At 36.0% G+C, this 18,073-nt stretch overlaps 1 protein-coding gene across 2 annotated transcripts in view; it reads left to right on the top strand.

Moving 5' to 3' along the window:
• The window catches only part of LOC109062653 (active breakpoint cluster region-related protein), a 174,215-nt gene that overhangs the window by 27,789 nt on the left and 128,353 nt on the right, over positions 1-18,073 (top strand). The window contains exon 1 of one of the 2 annotated variants that reach the window (XM_042724846.1): positions 8,245-8,560. The exons of the other annotated variant lie outside the window; for it this stretch is intronic. Within the exon in view, the coding sequence (XP_042580780.1) occupies positions 8,500-8,560 (61 nt within the window). The 5' untranslated portion in view covers positions 8,245-8,499. Of the gene's footprint in view, positions 1-8,244; positions 8,561-18,073 lie in introns of those variants that run through there. 2 annotated transcript variants of the gene reach the window in all.

Below are 18,073 nucleotides of genomic sequence, written 5' to 3'. Positions count from 1 at the left end.
TTTATTCCTAACAAAAATGTACCTATTGTGGTGTAAATTTCAGACAGAGTTTGAGTATGGTTATCTACGCACAGCTTAATGGCCATCTATTGCCCCTAAGTAAACCTCTCACCAACTGTAAAAGAATAAAAATACCAGGTATATTATTCACACCACTGATATTCATATTTGATCAGTACGCTGTGAGATGCTCTGTGCATGAACGCAAGCAGATATCCGACCACCGTACCCACTAGCCAATCAGAGTGCAATGCTGTGACCTCAATAGATCAAAGTGATTTTGGTTGGTACAGAATGTAGCACATCCACTCAGAAGGGTGCGAGTCTTTGTCTCATTCTTCTGAATGAGAAGCCCTCCCTGACTGATCAGGGAACAGCTCTCCTGTCCCACCTGCAGACTGAAGCTTGTAAACACAGCAAATGCACTGTTAAATAAATGAAGCCCAGTACTAATTGTCAAAGCATGTCCAGATGAACTAGCCCACCATGTCAGCACACACATTATTTTTGATGTGGAAAATCCTGAAGTTACAGCTATGTGCTTGAAGAAATGAGACCATTTATCTGCTTCTGTGTTATGATATTGTATTGTTTGAATTCATGGGCGTTTTGTGTGTGTGTGTGTATTGGTATATATGGTTTATGAGGACACAAATGTGTATAATGATGACATGGGTACTACAACGTAAACATGGTTTATGAGGACACTTCCTGTGTCCCCGTAAAACAAAAGGCGCAAAAAACATACAAAAAAAGTTTTATGAAATTCTAAAATTGCCAGTAGTTTTCTGTAAGGGTTTAGGTGTAGGGTTGGTGTAGGGCAATAGAAAATACAGTTTGTACAGTATAAAAACTATTACGCCTATGGAGAGTCCCCATAAACCACAAATGCTAGTATGAGTGTGTGTGTGTGTGTGTGTTTGTTTGTTATGTTTTGAGTTTTGTTTTTGTGTTGTTTTGTATTTTTGTTTATTTGTATACAATCTTTAGCAGTATAGTCAGTTAAACAGCCATACTTGTTTTATGTTCTGATGTTTTGTTTTAGTCTTTTTTTTTAGTTGTATATAATCTTTAGCAGTATAGTCAATTAAACAGCCATAATTGTTTTATGTTCTGATTTTTTGTTGCGGTTTTTTTTTTTTTGTTAATGTTTTTATTTGTATAGAAGCCCTTAAAAGGGTTATTTGTGTTTGTGCTATGTTTTGTTTTTATGTTTTTGTTTTGTTTTTGTCTGGTAATTTATTTATTATTTTGCTATTTGTATAGAATCTTATCAGTATAGTCCATTAAACAGTCATGCTTTGAAATTGCACAGAGAGAGAAAGGGGGTGAGAGGGTTAATTGCTTAACAGGGCTGTTGATTTGAGGAAGATAGTGGTGAAGAGAACACACAGAGGGACAGAAGCAGAGTGGGTGATGGGAGAGAAAAGCTCAACTTGTTTGTGGTTTGGGGCTGATTATAGTGTTTGCAAGTGCATTACTTGACCTGTCAGTTTTAATTAATGTGATACTACATCCCCCATGATTCAGTACCCACCCTCTTCCTGCATGCCTTCTCTTGCTTTCTCTCTCTGTTTTATCTTTCCTCCCAGCAGTCATATGCCCATGCTGCTGCTGCCAGAAAGCAGAGGGTCTATAGCACCAGTCATACCCTCAGCGGTGGGACTTGTCTTCAGCTCAGCTCAGAGAGGAGATGAGGTGGGTGAAGGGTAAAGGAATAGATGGAAGACTAAGAGATAAAATCAGAATTAGAATCTGAATGAGATTTATTTCCAAGTATGTTTAGAGGAGCAAACAAGGAATTTGTCTTGATGACAGAAGAAGCTTTCAGTGCACAAAACAACAATGACAACAGGACGGACACAAATAGTAAAAACATAAAATATGATATCAGTAGTTTACTGTATTTTTATTAAATAAATGCAGCCTTGGTGAGCATAAGAGACTATATAAATAATCAATCCATAAATTATAATTATCTAAAAAAATATAGACAAATTGCATACACAAATGTGATTTAAAAAGTACACAGCACCATTTTGTTGGAAAAGCTCTATGGGTTTCCCATCAGTCAGTGGGGCAGAGGGCGACACTCTGTATGTTCTTGAGCAATGAGATCCAGCTCCATTCAGTTCTAATGACAGCGGGCTGGAGCTCTCCCCACAGCGCATGTTAATGGCTTTCTGACCGCTCAGCAGGATCAAGCATTAATTTTTTATTGGCCATTTGTGATTCAACAGGAAGAGAACAAATGTGGTGTGTGTGTGTGTGTGTCTTGTGGTGTGTTTGTTTGTTATGGTCTTCTATCTGCATTCTGTCTATACTTTTTGTGAAGTGGGTTTCTTTGTTTTGGTTTTCCACAGGACTGACTCCCTCAGTATTTAGGTTAGTAGATGATCATTTAGTATGTCTTTTTCAGTGACTGTTCCGCTGCCCCTGATATTGGTACCATATCAGTTATTGGACAATATTAGAAAGGTTGTGGTATTGACCAGTATTGGATATTTATTTATGCACATGATAATTTCTGCTATGTTTTACCTTTACTGTTATAGTGCTAAATTGGAGTTAATCTTTATAAACATTAATAACTTAATAACACTACTGAATGTTTTTTTATAATGAAAATAATGTTTATTTAATTATCAATTAATTAATCTTATTTATTTAATAATCACCTCTCAAATAATAAATGAGTTTTATACAAACATTTAAAGAATTAGTTCACTTCGAGAATAAAATTTTCCTGATAATTTAATCACCCCCAAATCATCCAAGATGTTCATGTCTTTCTTTCTTTAGTCACAAAGAAATTAAGTTTTTTGAGGAAAAGGGAAAAGGGAAATTTTTCTCCATATAATGGACTTCAATGGAGACCAACGGGCTGAAGGTCCGAATTGCATTTTCAGTGCTGCTTCAAAGGGCTCTACACGATCCCAGCAGAGGAATAAGGGTCTTATCTAGCGAAACCATCTGTCATTTAAATTTTTTTTTTTTTATGTTTCCTTTAGCGTGTCTGTGTAATGTAATGTTATTCTTCTTTTGTGCCCAGTTTGTGAAACACATCACTCACACAAGCCACCGTTGTGTTGGTGTCTAGTTGGCCTTCATCCAGAAACAAAGGGCTGTGTGTGTGTGTGTGTGTGTGTTATGCCAGATCTATATTTGATAAACTGCTACTTATCTCTGCCACGAGAAGCGCCCCACACACACATACACCCCCCCCCCCCCCACACACACAAACAAATGTTTTTTATGTGTGTGTGTGTTTGACCTATATTATTCTGCTCTTTGTTTTAACGTTCTGTCACTTTGAATTGTCTCATGCATAGACACAACTGGATTGTGCAGAGATTGCTCTGTGCTAGCATAGAGCACACACGTTTGCATGCCCACATGCACACACACACACACACACACACTTGGCAAGAGACAGTGCTTTAATTTGGGGTCTTTGGGGGCCTTTCTAACGGTCTGACTTCAGAAGACCTCTGACGAGACATTAGAGTATGTGTTTATTCACATATATAGATCTTATAGAAGTGTTTAAGTGGATACTCTGAGGTGCCCAGCTTATGTATGAATCTGCAATGAGCAAGTATACTGCACGTGTGTGTGTGTGTGGATGGTATTCTTTGTGTTGGGTTTAGTGTCGGCAGCTTGCTGTGAGAGGTTGGGGGGAACCCTTACAGAGCCTTTGTGTCCTAATTGAAGTTGTTCAGTCTGGCTTATCACAACCCATGCCCTGTGTGTATATGTGGGGGTGGGGTTTGGGGGAAGAGGGCTGTCTTTTTAGGGGTTTGTAATTGGGGTTTCTTGTTGCCCAAGGCATGATGCATGAAGTTCATTCTCTCTCTCTCTCTCTCTCTCTCTCTCTCTCTCTCTCTCTCTCTCAGTTAATTGGCATCTTTATCAGTGGAATGAAGGGAGAGCTTGTAAACATTGATTTCATTGTTATATACATGATCGGGTGAGATGTGTCTTGTGAAGTAAGCGGTCCTTTGTAGTTCAGAGAGATTAATTAAGGCATCCTAATGAAAGTGCATGATACCGTGTATTGAGCTGTATTTGTTTGGTATATAATTTTAATTAGAGGTATTTAGGTAATAGTAGTATTATTATTATTTTTAAATCTGATGCATTTTCTATAAGCATGAAATATTAGGGATGCTCAAATGTCCAAATTCTGTCCAGTAATGATAAGCCAGTAATTGATGTTATGGCCAGCAATAATAAAACACACACACACACACACACACACACACACACACACACACACACCAAAAACGTAAATAAAATAACAAATAAATACTGCTGAAAAAAAGCTGATAAAACTTCACTACCATTCTATTAATTGGAATCAGTAAAAATTATTTGGACAGAAAAAATATTAAGCAGTTAAACTTTTTTAATTTCATCGTTAAATGTTTCTTGAGCACCAAATAATCATATTAGAATTATTTCTGAAGAACCATGTGACTGTAATGACTGCTGAAGATTCAGTTTTACCATTTCAGCAACAAATTACATTTTAAACTAGATTAAAATAGAAAACTGTTAACTTAAATTGAATGATATTTCACAATATTGCTATTTTATGTATTTCTGTAAACGTTTGAATGGTATTGTTTGCATATATATATATATATATATATATATATATATATATATATTATATATATATATATATATATATATATATATATATATACATACATATATATATATATATATATATAGTATTTAAAATGTATGTTTTAATAGTGCAGAAAAAATATTGCATGACCCTTTCTTTCTTTCTTTCTTTCTTTCTTTCTTTCTTTCTTTCTTTCTTTCTTTCTTTCTTTCTTTCTTTCACAATGAAACATATAGTGTTTCCACATATGGTGGAAAATAACATTTTCATTCATCATTGGAAGTTATATAACTAACAACTTAAATCACATCATCATAACTAGTAACTCAGTTTCAGTTGAACTTATTACTAAAGTACACTAGTGCAGTTATAATCTGTGTACTATGTCATGATGGATTAATGCTGTGTGACATGGCAGAAAAACATACATGCCTCACCACATGACTGAACGTCACAACACATTATATTTCATGCTGTTAGACTTATTTTGATATTAAGCTTGAAATGCATAAAAAATAGTTGAGGTAACTGAAACTGAAATACTTCTATAAATGCGCTATTCAACCAATAATAGACCGCTTTCCTTTTGATCCATATACTGTATGAGACCCTGGACACATGGGAAGCACATTCGTATCATACATTCATATGGATGTATCTGGTATGTAGAGAGTGCCCGAGTGAGATGGGTGTCCTTGTGCATATCTCACACAGCATGAGCTCAACATGAGCATCATCAGCTTCTCCAGGACCAGGGAGAATGAGATGATGAGCTGTCACAGGAACCGATAGAGAGAGATTTGACACGGCCCATCTGCTCCAGACCTTACACACTCCTCAGTGGATTCTTCCCTCTGTCCTTCCCTCTGCATCCCTCATTCTTTCATGTCTCTGAACCGGCCTCCTGCTGCGTGTTTCTCCATCCATCCATCCATCTCCTCTCCTCCAGTTTAGTTTCGTTCCTCTCCTGAGGTTAGTAGTTCTGGTTTAGCTTTCCTGCTCTATTCGCGTGTAAATACACTGAGCAATATATTCAATATTTAGAATATATTTGCAGTGATAAGTAAGCAACATTATAAATATTTCATTATAAAATGGATCGTTCCGGCTCTTGATGCTGATTGGTTGAGCTGCGTTCGAAGCTGTTGTAGATTACATACACAAACATACACCTTTGTTTACTTCTGTGTGTTGACTTTGTTGGAACCTCAACTGTTTCTGAGGAACTACATTTGCTGCGGCTCAATTCGCCTACTTATACTATGCCCTAAAAGTATGTACTCTTTTTGTGAAGCAAAAGTGAATAATTTTAATACATACTTTTGAGTATGTGGAAGATTTGTGGGATAGTTTTTCGTCATGGCTGCTTCTTTAATGGACGCTCTGTTGCTTAGTTACAGTACGTGCATTCTGTCACTGTTTAAACTGCACTGTCAATCATCTTGTCACAGTTAGCATCATCCACATTTTGTTTAATTTGATTTCCTACCGTATTGGAGAGAAATGAAGAGGCACATTGACCTGCTAGTCGCGGGTCTGTCATGCCGAGAACTTTGCTCATGTGTTTGCATAATGATGCATTTAAAAGTTAATGACCAAACATATCATTATGAAAGTTCACAGTGTTGCTGCAGATGAAATATAACGTGGATAACAATAAATTAATGTTTTTCATCAGGTTAGACTTTCTCTACCTGTTTGTTGGTCGCATATATCTGCCATTTTTAAACACTTTTTATGCGTTTGTAGTTCTAATCGAAACCTCGTCCACCGAGCAATGTGTTGTGGGCAATATTAGCCGTTAGAGTGTGCACCGATCTGCACTTCGAATTCTAACCTGAAGTAGTAGACCATTCAGGAATCTTTTGCATACTTTTTTAAACATACTATGATTTGGGACATACAAATTCTATTTTCGAATACTGTTTAGGACGGATAGTATGCGAATTGGGATGCAGCAATTGTTTGGTAGAAGAATACTGTTATTATTTATATCATCACACTTTATTTGCTCTGTTTTATTTTGTGAAGCCTTACTATGTATATGGAATAACCGTTTTATAAAAGCAATAAGCCCCGTGGAGCCATGGTTTATAGTAGGGCTGTGCGATATGGACAAAAAAAAAACCTATCACGATTTTTTTTATCAATTTTGCGATTTCGATTTTAATCACGATTTTGAAACACACAGACATGCTTTACAGTCATAAATGCATTCAGTATAAATTTTAAACATATTTCCAAAAGAAGACCAATGAGAGCTTTATCAAAAAGTTGTAACATGCCTCTAGAACAGACATAAGTCAAAATAATCACTCAGTAAAGATGTCAAACAAAATGTCTAGACATATGGCAAAAAAATAAATAAAATAAAATAAAACCCGTGTCCAGGGCTTTTTTTTTCCTTTTTTTTTTTGCCATGCATTGGTTATAGAGCTCATTGTAGCGGTGCCTCAGGTGCTGAAATATATTTATTGCCCAAGGTTCACACATACTCCGTTTGCAGTGCATATACAGTATGTGTATGCGGTGCAGAAGCAGCAGCAAGAGCGGGTTATTGTAACGCGAAAGCACATTAAAATAATGCGCGAGCGTGAATCTCTCTGCTCGCACGCAGATTTCATTTGCTTTGTCACAAAACCAGACACGCATGCTCAGATACACGCTGCTCTCGTCCGGAGAGAGTGCACGCAATTAAAACGTGTTTCCTCTCACTCACTCACTCACAACTCTCTCTATGCTCATGCGCTAGATATTCATTCTTTTCGCACCTTTCAATGTCTAACCTTTTCTGTTCACATCTTTTACTGTGTGCAGTGTGAACGCTCTGATCCGTTAACATGGGCTGGAAACAATACGCATCACAGACCGAGTGTGTGAACCAGGAGTTAGGCGTATGCCCAGTCTGTTCTGTTCTCGCGCTCCACTTAGGTGCGCTGCATTCTGATTGGATCGGATAGCATACTGTGGGAAGTTGGGACCGTGGGAAATCGTGCTATAAAGCGATTTAGAAATCGTGCACACTCAAATCGTGATTTTATTACGATTTCGATTCATCGCACAGCCCTAGTTTATAGTGAATTTAAAACAGGTGAGGGGGTTTTAGGCACTTCGCGAGTTATAAATTCACTGTAAACCACGGCTTCTTGGGGCTTATTGCTTTATTTTATCACATTTAAACAGAAGTTTTTGTATCCCTTTTACTTTACTGTAATGAGAAGCATGTAATGATGTATGAAGCGACATAGACATTGGACCTGTTTGCCCACATACTTTCAATGAAAAAGTCTAGGGTTTTTTCCACAGCTTTTTTTTTTTGTCAATTTTTTATCATCCACCAAGTGAAAAGCGAAATCACCAAATGTGAGGCATTGAGTTACAAACTTCAGTATTATAAAGCATTTGTTCCAATCCCTAATCCTAAGCATAAAAAATAGTAATAGTGTACTTGCCTTAGCAAGCACCACTAATTAGAGATAAGAGTGAATGAAAAAGAAAGAGAGGATGAAAGATAATGGGAAAGAGGCAGTGGATTGAAGAAAAGAGGATTGAGTGAGTGAGAGAGAGAGAGAGAGAGAGAGCGGAGGAGGAGTGCCTCCCTTCTAATAGCAACCGTTGGCAGCGAGCGGCTCCAGTCTGTTGTCTTACATGTGAGGAGCCGTAGTACAAACCGTCACACACACTGACTCGTGGATCTCTCCTCAGCAGTACACAGCAGCTTCATATATCAAACTCAGATATGTCCAGCTCTCTCCGTAATCACTAAGAAGATCAGGCGAGTGAAGGGGAGTGAGAGAGTGCGTGAAGAGAGCGGGGGAGTGTTTGGAGGAGACGCAGCGCTGGAGGAGACGGCAGGCGGGGGGATGGAGCACCTGAGCACTCGCGAGCTGCCCAGGCTCTCCTGGATAGACACTCTTTACAGCAGTATGTACTGAAGCCCCTGTCCTCAGTGTGTGTGTGAGACAGAGAGAGAGTTGTGCTGAATTTGCTTGTGCTAATATTGTTTTCTTCAGCTCTTTTTGGCTCTTAGACATGTTGTGTTTTGTTGTTTAGTAACTGTTTGATCTGTGATGACTGTCAGGACATTAAGTACAATATTGAAGTAAAAAGTACCCTGGTATTCTTAATATGTCACTGTACTATAGTGTCACTTCAGTACTTTTATTGAATGTAAAAAGTCTAGTTGAAGTCTTCACATTCTGCCCCTTTTTCTTTCTTTCTTTCTTTCTTTCTTTCTTTCTTTCTTTCTTTCTTTCTTTCTTTCTTTCTTTCTTTCTTTCTTTCTTTCTTTCCTCATCCCTCTCTCATTCCTTTCTTCCCTGTCTTTTTCTACTTCCTCAGTTTCTTCTTTCTCACTTTTACTTCCCCTCCTTTTTTCTTCTCACACCCTTGTCTTTTGTATCTTTCTTTCCCTTATCTTTTGTCTTTCCACTCTCATCTCTGTCGTCCTTCCCTTTTCCATCTTTCTACCCTTTTTTCGTCTTGTCTTTTTCTACCTTTTCATTTACTTCTCTCTCACATCTTTTCTTCCTTCCATCATCTTTTTTTTTCTCTTATCATTCGTCACCTTTTGTTTTCCTTTTCTCATGCCTGTCTTCTCCTCACTCTCTTCTTTCTCTTTTCCTTCTTTTTTCGCTCTCATCCTTCTTGAGGTACCATTCCCTATCACTTCTTGTCACATAAAACATGCCTAATTTCCATGGTTGACTGTAATATGCCAAATTTGTTTACATGCTGTTCTCATGAATATTCAAATGTTGTGTTTACTGTTTACAGTCAGATGGGGTGTTTTTCTCTGGGTGGAAGTCATGGGCAGAAGCGGTCAGCAGGGGTTTGTGGGTAATGCTGGACTGAGGAGATGCACTTGTTGTGGTTGTTTAGTCTGCCGTTAATTTGCTCCGGCTGAAAGGTTGAGTTACATAAAGGGCTTTCAGAGAACGTTAAATGGAGGCAAGGCTGGCAGAAACGCACAGATCACACTGGAAGGGATGGAGGGTTAATGGAGCACTGCGCTGAGAGAAAGAGAGAGAGAGAGAGAGAGGGAGAGCTTATTTCATTCACTACAGAGAAACCATTGAGTTAACCAGGAAAGCACTAATCCACCACAAACACCACCCTCCCCACCCCATAATTTCACACTGAATTATGTGAGATTTGTGTGTGTGTCTGTATGATAATGTATATAATTGGTAATTCAGGAAAAGAGGCAATCGCCCCACAAGATGTTATTAGTTTCACCCCTCATCCGCCCCTGTTTACACCCTCACATGTTGTGTGTGTGTGTGTGTGTGTGTGTGCTAGTATTACCATGTCTGTGCTTCAGGACTGAGGAAGCAGGAAGCATGATTAGTGTTGTTTTACTAACCATGGTTCATGATATGTGTTTGTCTGGTTTGAGCACTAAGGAAAAACATTATTTCAAAATTATAAATAGGCCTAGATTATTACAAATCTTATCTTTATCAATTATTAATGTTATTAATATATATATTTGTAAATTTTTTTAATAAATACATTTATTTTATAAATACAAAACTTTATTTACAAGTATATAAATTTTAAATATGAAAATATTAAAAACAAAATTAACATAAAATAAAACAAAAATGAAATTAATTTTATATATATATATATATATATATATATATATATATATATATATTGTTTATTTAATATCATTGATTTATTCTAATTTTGTGTGTGTATATATACATATAACAATTTCTATTCCATGCTTGTTTTATTTTTCTCTTCTGTGGTAAAACAGATGCACACTTTCCAGTAAATTACTACATTAAATAATAATAGTAAATATCAAATGACTTAAAATAGAGTGAAAGGAAGATTTCAAGAGAACAAAAGAGCGAGTGAGAATTCATTAAGAGAATTCAGCCCCTGATATGTAGATATTTTCAGAACTAAATTACCTCACAGGGGGAAAACATCTCTTCAGCAGGATGCATTCAGCTTTTGATGAACCTAGTTTTGATGACCTTACCTGTGAAGGGACCATTAAAAACACAAACCCAAATCAAAGCCCTCCTCAGTCTCTGTCAGTCATGAGCTCTTTAACAAATTACCCCAGCATTCATTAACATACACTAACAAGCCTCATTAGCTGCTCTGAATCAGTTATAACAGTGTTTTTGGATTCGCTTTGACTGATACTGTTTTTATTGTTTGAACCTTTTTTGTTCAGTGCTGAAGGTACAGTCTTTTTAATAATTTATAGGCGTTATTAAACATTAAGAGGCTTTCTTGCTTAATAAAGGATGTACATTTCAAATGACATGATGTTTCCATAGAGGCTATTAGCGAGAGTATATTAACAGCAGCAAATATAATCGTATTTGATATTTCCATAACATGCCAATGGGGAATTCACGTTGCCAGATTTTTTTCTCACGAAAGCATAAAAATAAAATACATTAGTCATCATTGTATTTATGTGTCTCTTCATCAGTTTGTTTATCTGTTAATTTGAGTTCTGTCTCTGGAATGTAAATGGATTCATTCTGGTTATTAAAGCCATATATTCAGTTGATCTCTGTGGATCTCTCTTCCACCTCCTCACAGCATTTTCTCCATTTGCCTCGCTGATATCATCTCCTGTCTCCTCTACACTCTTTCTCTGCTCGGTTGTCATGGTTTCCACTGTTCAGAGTGGTTGAGAGGCAGTAAACTTAGTCAGACATTGATGTGGAGTGTGTGTTCAGGTCCAGCAGCTGTGGTCAAACTCTCTTTGTTAGACTGAAGCAGGCTGGTAGAACACGGGTCTCATGGGATTATTCTCTCTCACCAAGATATTCCCTCCTCCTGTCACTTCCTGTATATTTGCATCTTTTTTGAACTCCTGTTGTGTGTCAGATTCACAAATACACACATTCTCACACTCGAATCCTGTCACTTCCTATATATCGCCTTCTTTTTTTGAACTCCTGTTGTGTGTCAGATTCACAAATACACACATTCTCACACTCGAATCCTGTCACTTCCTATATATCGCCTTCTTTTTTTGAACTCCTGTTGTGTGTCAGATTCACAATTCGCACACTCCAGTCCTCTCCTATAGAGTCTCCCAGCTATCATATTGGTTTTATGTATGTTATCTGGAGTGAGTTGAGCACTCTGTAGAGCTTTAGTCGTGATGCTGTAAGATACAGTAACTGACTGATACACTCTTCTGCATTTTCCTGCTCTCTGGGGGTGTTTTTCCTTTCTTGTCAGGAACAAAAAATCAAGATAATTTGTTGTAATCAAACCCTTTTATAAAATAAAACCCCCTTTTTGAAAAGCACTCAGTAGATTTTGAAGAACATGTGAGACAAAGTGCACTGTAAATGTGTGGCAGGAAACAATTTACCTTTTTTCCACACAAAATTTAACTGCAGTTTCTCTGTGACGTACCTTTACTGTTCTAGAGTGTTGTCTGTGAAATTGCAAATTTCTTTACTTAACACTAGCACACCTCTTATCAAAAAGCCATTTAATTTTGTCATTCAGTGCCATTCAATAATCTTAGCAAGACTCTCCAATGTAAATTGTTTCATACAACCATCTTTATCATCCTGTATTCCATAATATTCATCATAATCCCCTTTGTGTCAGTTAGTTTCAGAGGCACACAGCAGTATTAAGCTCAGTTGCTCTCATGTGACTGTACAAGATCATCAGAAGAGCTCTGTTACATAAGAGAGGAGAGAGAGAGAGAGATATACCAACTGCTACAGGAGGGACATTGACATTTACGGACATTTTCTAAGTAAACTATCTTACGAGAAAGTGCACGTATTGTGCTAGTGGCATTTACCAAAGCAGCTAGACAAGAGCACAAGTGCAGTACTAAAGCTGGATGTCAAGTGTGTGGAATCCTGCTGACTGGAGAGGCTCTCAACAGCGATTTGAGAGGTGTGCAGGGGTCAGGGGTCTAAAAGAAGGTGTATTTGAGTTTTTAGGCTTGATGTGAAGCAGATTCTAAAATAATAAATACAGATTTTTAAAAAAGTATTTATTTTTATTACACTAATACAGTTTTAAAGACAAAGAAAAATAAAGGAAAAATATTGGTTTCATTAATAATAATACTAATAATAATTTATCTGTTGATTTATCTGTTGAAATTGGATTCAGCAGCACATGCTTTCATAGAAGAACATTTAAATAATTCATTATAACCATCCAGTAAGTGGATTAAATATACACAGCTGGTCAAAAGTTTGGGGTTGTTATGATTTTTTTGTAAAAAAAAAAAATGTTTTTGAAAATTGTGAAATATTATTACAATTTGAAACAACTGTTTTCTAATTTAATATATTGTAAACTGCAATTTTGTTTTCTGTGATGCAAATCTTAATTTTCGGCAGGCGTTACTGCAGGCTTCAGTCACATGATCCTTGCTACTTTGCTGTTCAAGTAACATTTCAAACGATGCAGTCAGGGCTCTAGACTAACTTTTTTTTTGCACTGATTGCACTGGTGAGCCTAACTTTTTTTCTTAGGTGCACCAGCACAAAAGTTAGATGCACCCAAATTTTCGACTGCATTGCATTTAACACGGCAGTTTTACAAGTTCACCTTTTTTTTTAATCTCTGTCCATATAGGCAATATTGACTTGTAGCCTAAATGATTAACTAACAATCTGGTCAACATAAAGTTTTTTATTTAAAGCACAATTCTACAAGAAAGGTAACTTACTGAAAAAGTGTTGGTGCTTAAAGTGGTTTTCACTGAGCTGAAATTTAAACTTACTTAAAAAAAACATCTCAAGATAAATAAAATAAAAAGAAAATCTAAATTAAGTGTTTTAAGGGCTTCAATACTGAACATCTCATGGCGCAATGTCTTATGGACTATCCTCCACTGCAGTCACATGCCCCTCGGATGGCCAACTCCTGTAGTTTGGCCTCTTGATCTTTGGCCTTGGCTAAACCAGCTGGCCAAACTCTCTCTAGCATCAAAATCTTCCAGACTTGGCCCCTCTACACTGATTTTTATCAGATCTTCCACTGTGTCTGAATGAAGGGATGCTCTAGTGTCTGATCTGAACAGCTAAACAGTCCCTAAACAGCTTATACTACTGTGTCAGCTATCAAAATAGTTCAGTTTTGTATGTAATAGCAAAGTGATTATAATTCATTTCGTTTTTTTATTAAGTTAATTTAATTTTTTGTTTGTTAAATTTTTTTTTTTTTTTTTAAGTAACGACCAAGAGGCCAGTGTTAGACAGTGAGCCTATGTTTGATCAATTTAGCCTTCTCAAATCATCACGACTCGCCTAAAATAAAATCTATAGATATAAAACAGTTCAAGCATATAACAATATTTAAACGTTAGACCCAGATAAATGTGCATTATATCCAATAGTTTGTGCAGAGATGCTTCAGGACATGAAGACGTCAGCGTGATCACTTGCATTTTTTTTAGTGGATACACCGTCATTTTTGCTCAAAGTTAATAGTAATAGGGGAGCGCGGGGCACAAAGTAACGCAGGGTTAGTTTTAACACACGTGGTTTGAATATTTCCACACATGCTAGCAAAACAAAATTTTAAGTATTTATTAGTTACCATATCAACATTATATAGAAAAAAAATGTGTGGCAAAATTCAAAAATCTATTGAAGATATCGCTGAACATTTATTTTACCATAGTAAAATTAAAATTCTGGCTTAAGTAAATTTTTCATCTCAGTTTTTTTTATTCATTTAAAATGAGACAAATCTGCTATTATTTTAATCTCCAATCTGTTATTTATCACTTCAGATCGTTTTTTAATGCTTTGATAACTAGCAGAAGACTATAAAAAATTAAAACAAACATGATGCGCTTTGTGCCGTCTCGTCTTTAACAGGAGTACAAAAATGAACCGAAAGTCAGTGCCTCACAGACATAATAAATAAATCTATAGAAAGCTTTAAATGACTACTTAACGAAATAAAACAGCTGCTGCTGCGGGACACTAAACACTTTCGAGCCGCTCTTGACAGTCAAAGTAGCACGGTCTTGTGTTGCTTCCACACGCGCAGCAATTGTTTTTTTCATCACTAATTGATGGATGTCTAAAATATAAAAGTAAGGAGAGGTCTTAAACAGGCGGGAAGCCCGGCCTGCGTCTGAACTATGACATGAAAATTATCCTGAAGCCCGGCTCGAGGGGCGTAAAAAAGTCGCGGTCCGTCGGGGTCGGGCTGACATGCAGGGCTGTAGTGTCTGTTGTTGAACCACAGGGAGACTTTCAGAGTCGCGGAGACTTTTTTTTTCCCTAGAACGGCTGGTTGCACCGGTGCGACCTCTGATTTTTTTTTTAAGTCACACCATTGAGAAATTAGGTCGCACTCTAGAGCCCTGGATGCAGTGGCGTCCATAGATCTCCATAATTCCTGTATTTGGTTTTTATAGGGCCCTATGATTTCTGTGATGCGGAAAATGCAGATGGAATCGCGGAATCCAGTCATAAAAACTGAATTCATAGTTTAATGTGGAATGTCACAGAATTTGTCAATTTTTTTATGAATTAATCAAAAGTAGGTCATTACACTTAAATTAAATTGCGATATAGACTAATATATGTAACTATTAAGCTGCAAAAGTCTATTTAAATATGAATCCTGCGTGTTCTGCGCATCTCTGTCAATGAATGGCTCAGACACGTGGTTCCATTTACTACACATATACTGAAGCACGCGTGATGCTCGCGGTGATTTCAGCGTCTGCTGTCTCACTAAATGAGGACATAAATACATGAACAACATCTCCAGAACTGCTCTGAGAGTCACTTCATGAGCATTTGACCGTTTGATTTGAGTAAAACTAGCGTCATATCACATACACAGAACTGTAAAGGTATTCATGGCAACCCGTCAAAATAAAAGTCAGATTGATTTGAAGTCTATTTTTCAGTAGAATGTACATCTACTAAGAATCTACTACTACTAAAATAGGCTATGAAACAAACATTTTTTAAGGAATAATCACACACATTTCTTCCATGTTTTAGTTTTAATAGTAAATCCCCTTTATTTGCCAAAAAATAAAGTTTGCTTAATTTTGAATAATTAAAAAATAAATGAAATTAATGTTTTATGCCTTCATTTGATAACCAGAAAAATGTAAATACACAACACATAATTTCTGAGGAAAAAATAAATAAATAAATAAACACAAGGCTACTTTAATAATAATAAATTAAAAAAAAGAATAAATTAAGTCGTTTTATGCATTCAAATAATTAGACATGATAAAACAGAATCTGGTAACCATAAAAATATGGTAAGAAAAAATAAAACATTTCATATGGCCCTAAAACATGTAATTTTTGTTAAACTTTTATTAAATTGATGTGAAAATGTATACATTTCATGGTTTTAATTAATAAGACATGCTTTTTTGATTAATAAACTTTAATTTAACTATTAAAAAGGAGTCAAGAAAAATTAAAACAAAAAAAACAGAATCCAGAAAAATTAAAATGGCAAAAATGGAATTTGGAAAAAAATAAAACGGAATTCAGGAAAAAATAAAATGGATTTCACAAGGCCCTATGTTTATTACAGAATTTTCCTTTCATTTATTGAGAAGCTGTCTCTGTGTTAGGTTTGTGTACTGTGGCCATGTCAGCCTTCATTTTGTTTGAGCTCTGTTCTCATAGATGCCTGTGGGCAGTGAAGTCTTTGTGAGAGATGGCTTTCCTGGGTTTTATGTAGAGCTGTAAAGGGGATTGTTGAAGCAGGGAGTGAGCTGCTGTTCTGGATCTCACTCACACTGCACAAGAACAAGAACAACACACACCATTTCAAGCCACATGGTCTAAGAACAGTCTTTAAGAGAGAAGCACTTGTGTATGATGTTTGAGCTCAATGGGTCTAGTGTGACCCTATTGATGCCCTGATGAGGTCTTCAGTTAAGCTCTTCAGTTAAATATATCAGCTTGAGATGAGTAAAGGTGCATATATTGCATGACAAAGACTTAACGTGTAAGTTCTGCTTGCAGTTGTATAGTGAGGTTAGGTTAAATTTGTTTCACAAGACTTAGAATGTAGCACACAAATTCTATGGACCACTTTTATGATACTTTTATGGCGCTCTTTGTCATTTTGGATCCCCATTCACTTTCATTATATGGCTTTTAATTAATTATTTATAAATAATGAATGAAGCTAGTCTAATGACTTCTAAGGTACAGAGAGAGAAAGAGAAGAAAGAGCTGTTCTGAATTTAGACAGTCGCTCTTTTGCTCTTACATAATGCTGCACTGATTTGATGATGATTCTGTAGTTCCCCTTAGTTTCATGCTCAAGTCACATTCTGCTGTAGTGAGTGCAACAGCTCTAGGCACCTGTTTGGTTTCTGGAAAACTTGAATCCATAGAAGGCTGGGTGTTTAGCTTGATATCAACCAGTGTCACTCCAATGAAGAACTTAAAGAGTTACAGTAGTTCACTTCCAGAATAAAATGTTCTTGACAATTTATGTCACCCAAGATGTTCGGGTCTTTCTTTCTTCATTTGAAAATAAATTAATTTTTTTGAGGAAAACATTCCCGGAATTTTCGCATTATAATTGACTTCAATGGGGACCAACTACTACTAAATCAGATGGTCCTGATTGTAGTTTCAGTGCAGCTTCAAAGGGCTTTACACAATCCCAGCCGAGGAATAAAGGTCTTATCTACCGAAACATTTGGTCATTTTCTAAACAAAATACTTTATATATATTTTATGTATATACTTTTTAACCAAAAATGCTCATCTTGCACTAGCTCGACCTCATGCATTACGTAGTCATGTTGAAAATGTCTCATGTGACTTAGGCGGAAGTATCGACCCAGTGTTTATAAAGCAAACGTGCAAAGAAACCTAAACAGTGATGTTGGACGATTTTAAAGTTGGAGGAGAAAATTAGATTGTTTTTTTCACCATACCCTAACTTTTTAAACCAAAGTACACAGAAAAGGACTAACCACATGTGACTTTTCCAACGTGATTATGTAATGCGTGAAGTTGTGGATGTGCATCGCAGGGCTAGGGCAAAATAAGCATTTGTGGTTAAAAGTGTATATATATAATATATATATATATATATATATATATTATATATATATATATATATATATATTATATATATATATATATATAATATATATATATATATATATATATATATATATATATTATATATATATATATAAATATATACACAGTACAGACCAAAAGTTTGGAAACATTACTATTTTTAATGTTTTTGAAAGAAGTTTCTTCTGCTCATTTGATCAAAAATACAGAAAAAACAGTAATATTGTGAAATATTATTACAACTTAAAATAATAGTTTTGAATTTGAATTTGAATATACTTAAAAAAATAATAATTTATTCCTGTGATGCAAAGCTGAATTTTCAGCATCATTACTCCAGCCTTCAGTGTCACATGTAACATCCAGT

This window comes from Cyprinus carpio, chromosome B5 (genome assembly GCF_018340385.1).
Source record: "Cyprinus carpio isolate SPL01 chromosome B5, ASM1834038v1, whole genome shotgun sequence".
NCBI lineage: Eukaryota > Metazoa > Chordata > Actinopteri > Cypriniformes > Cyprinidae > Cyprinus > Cyprinus carpio.
This window is presented reverse-complemented; position numbering and strand designations above follow the sequence as displayed.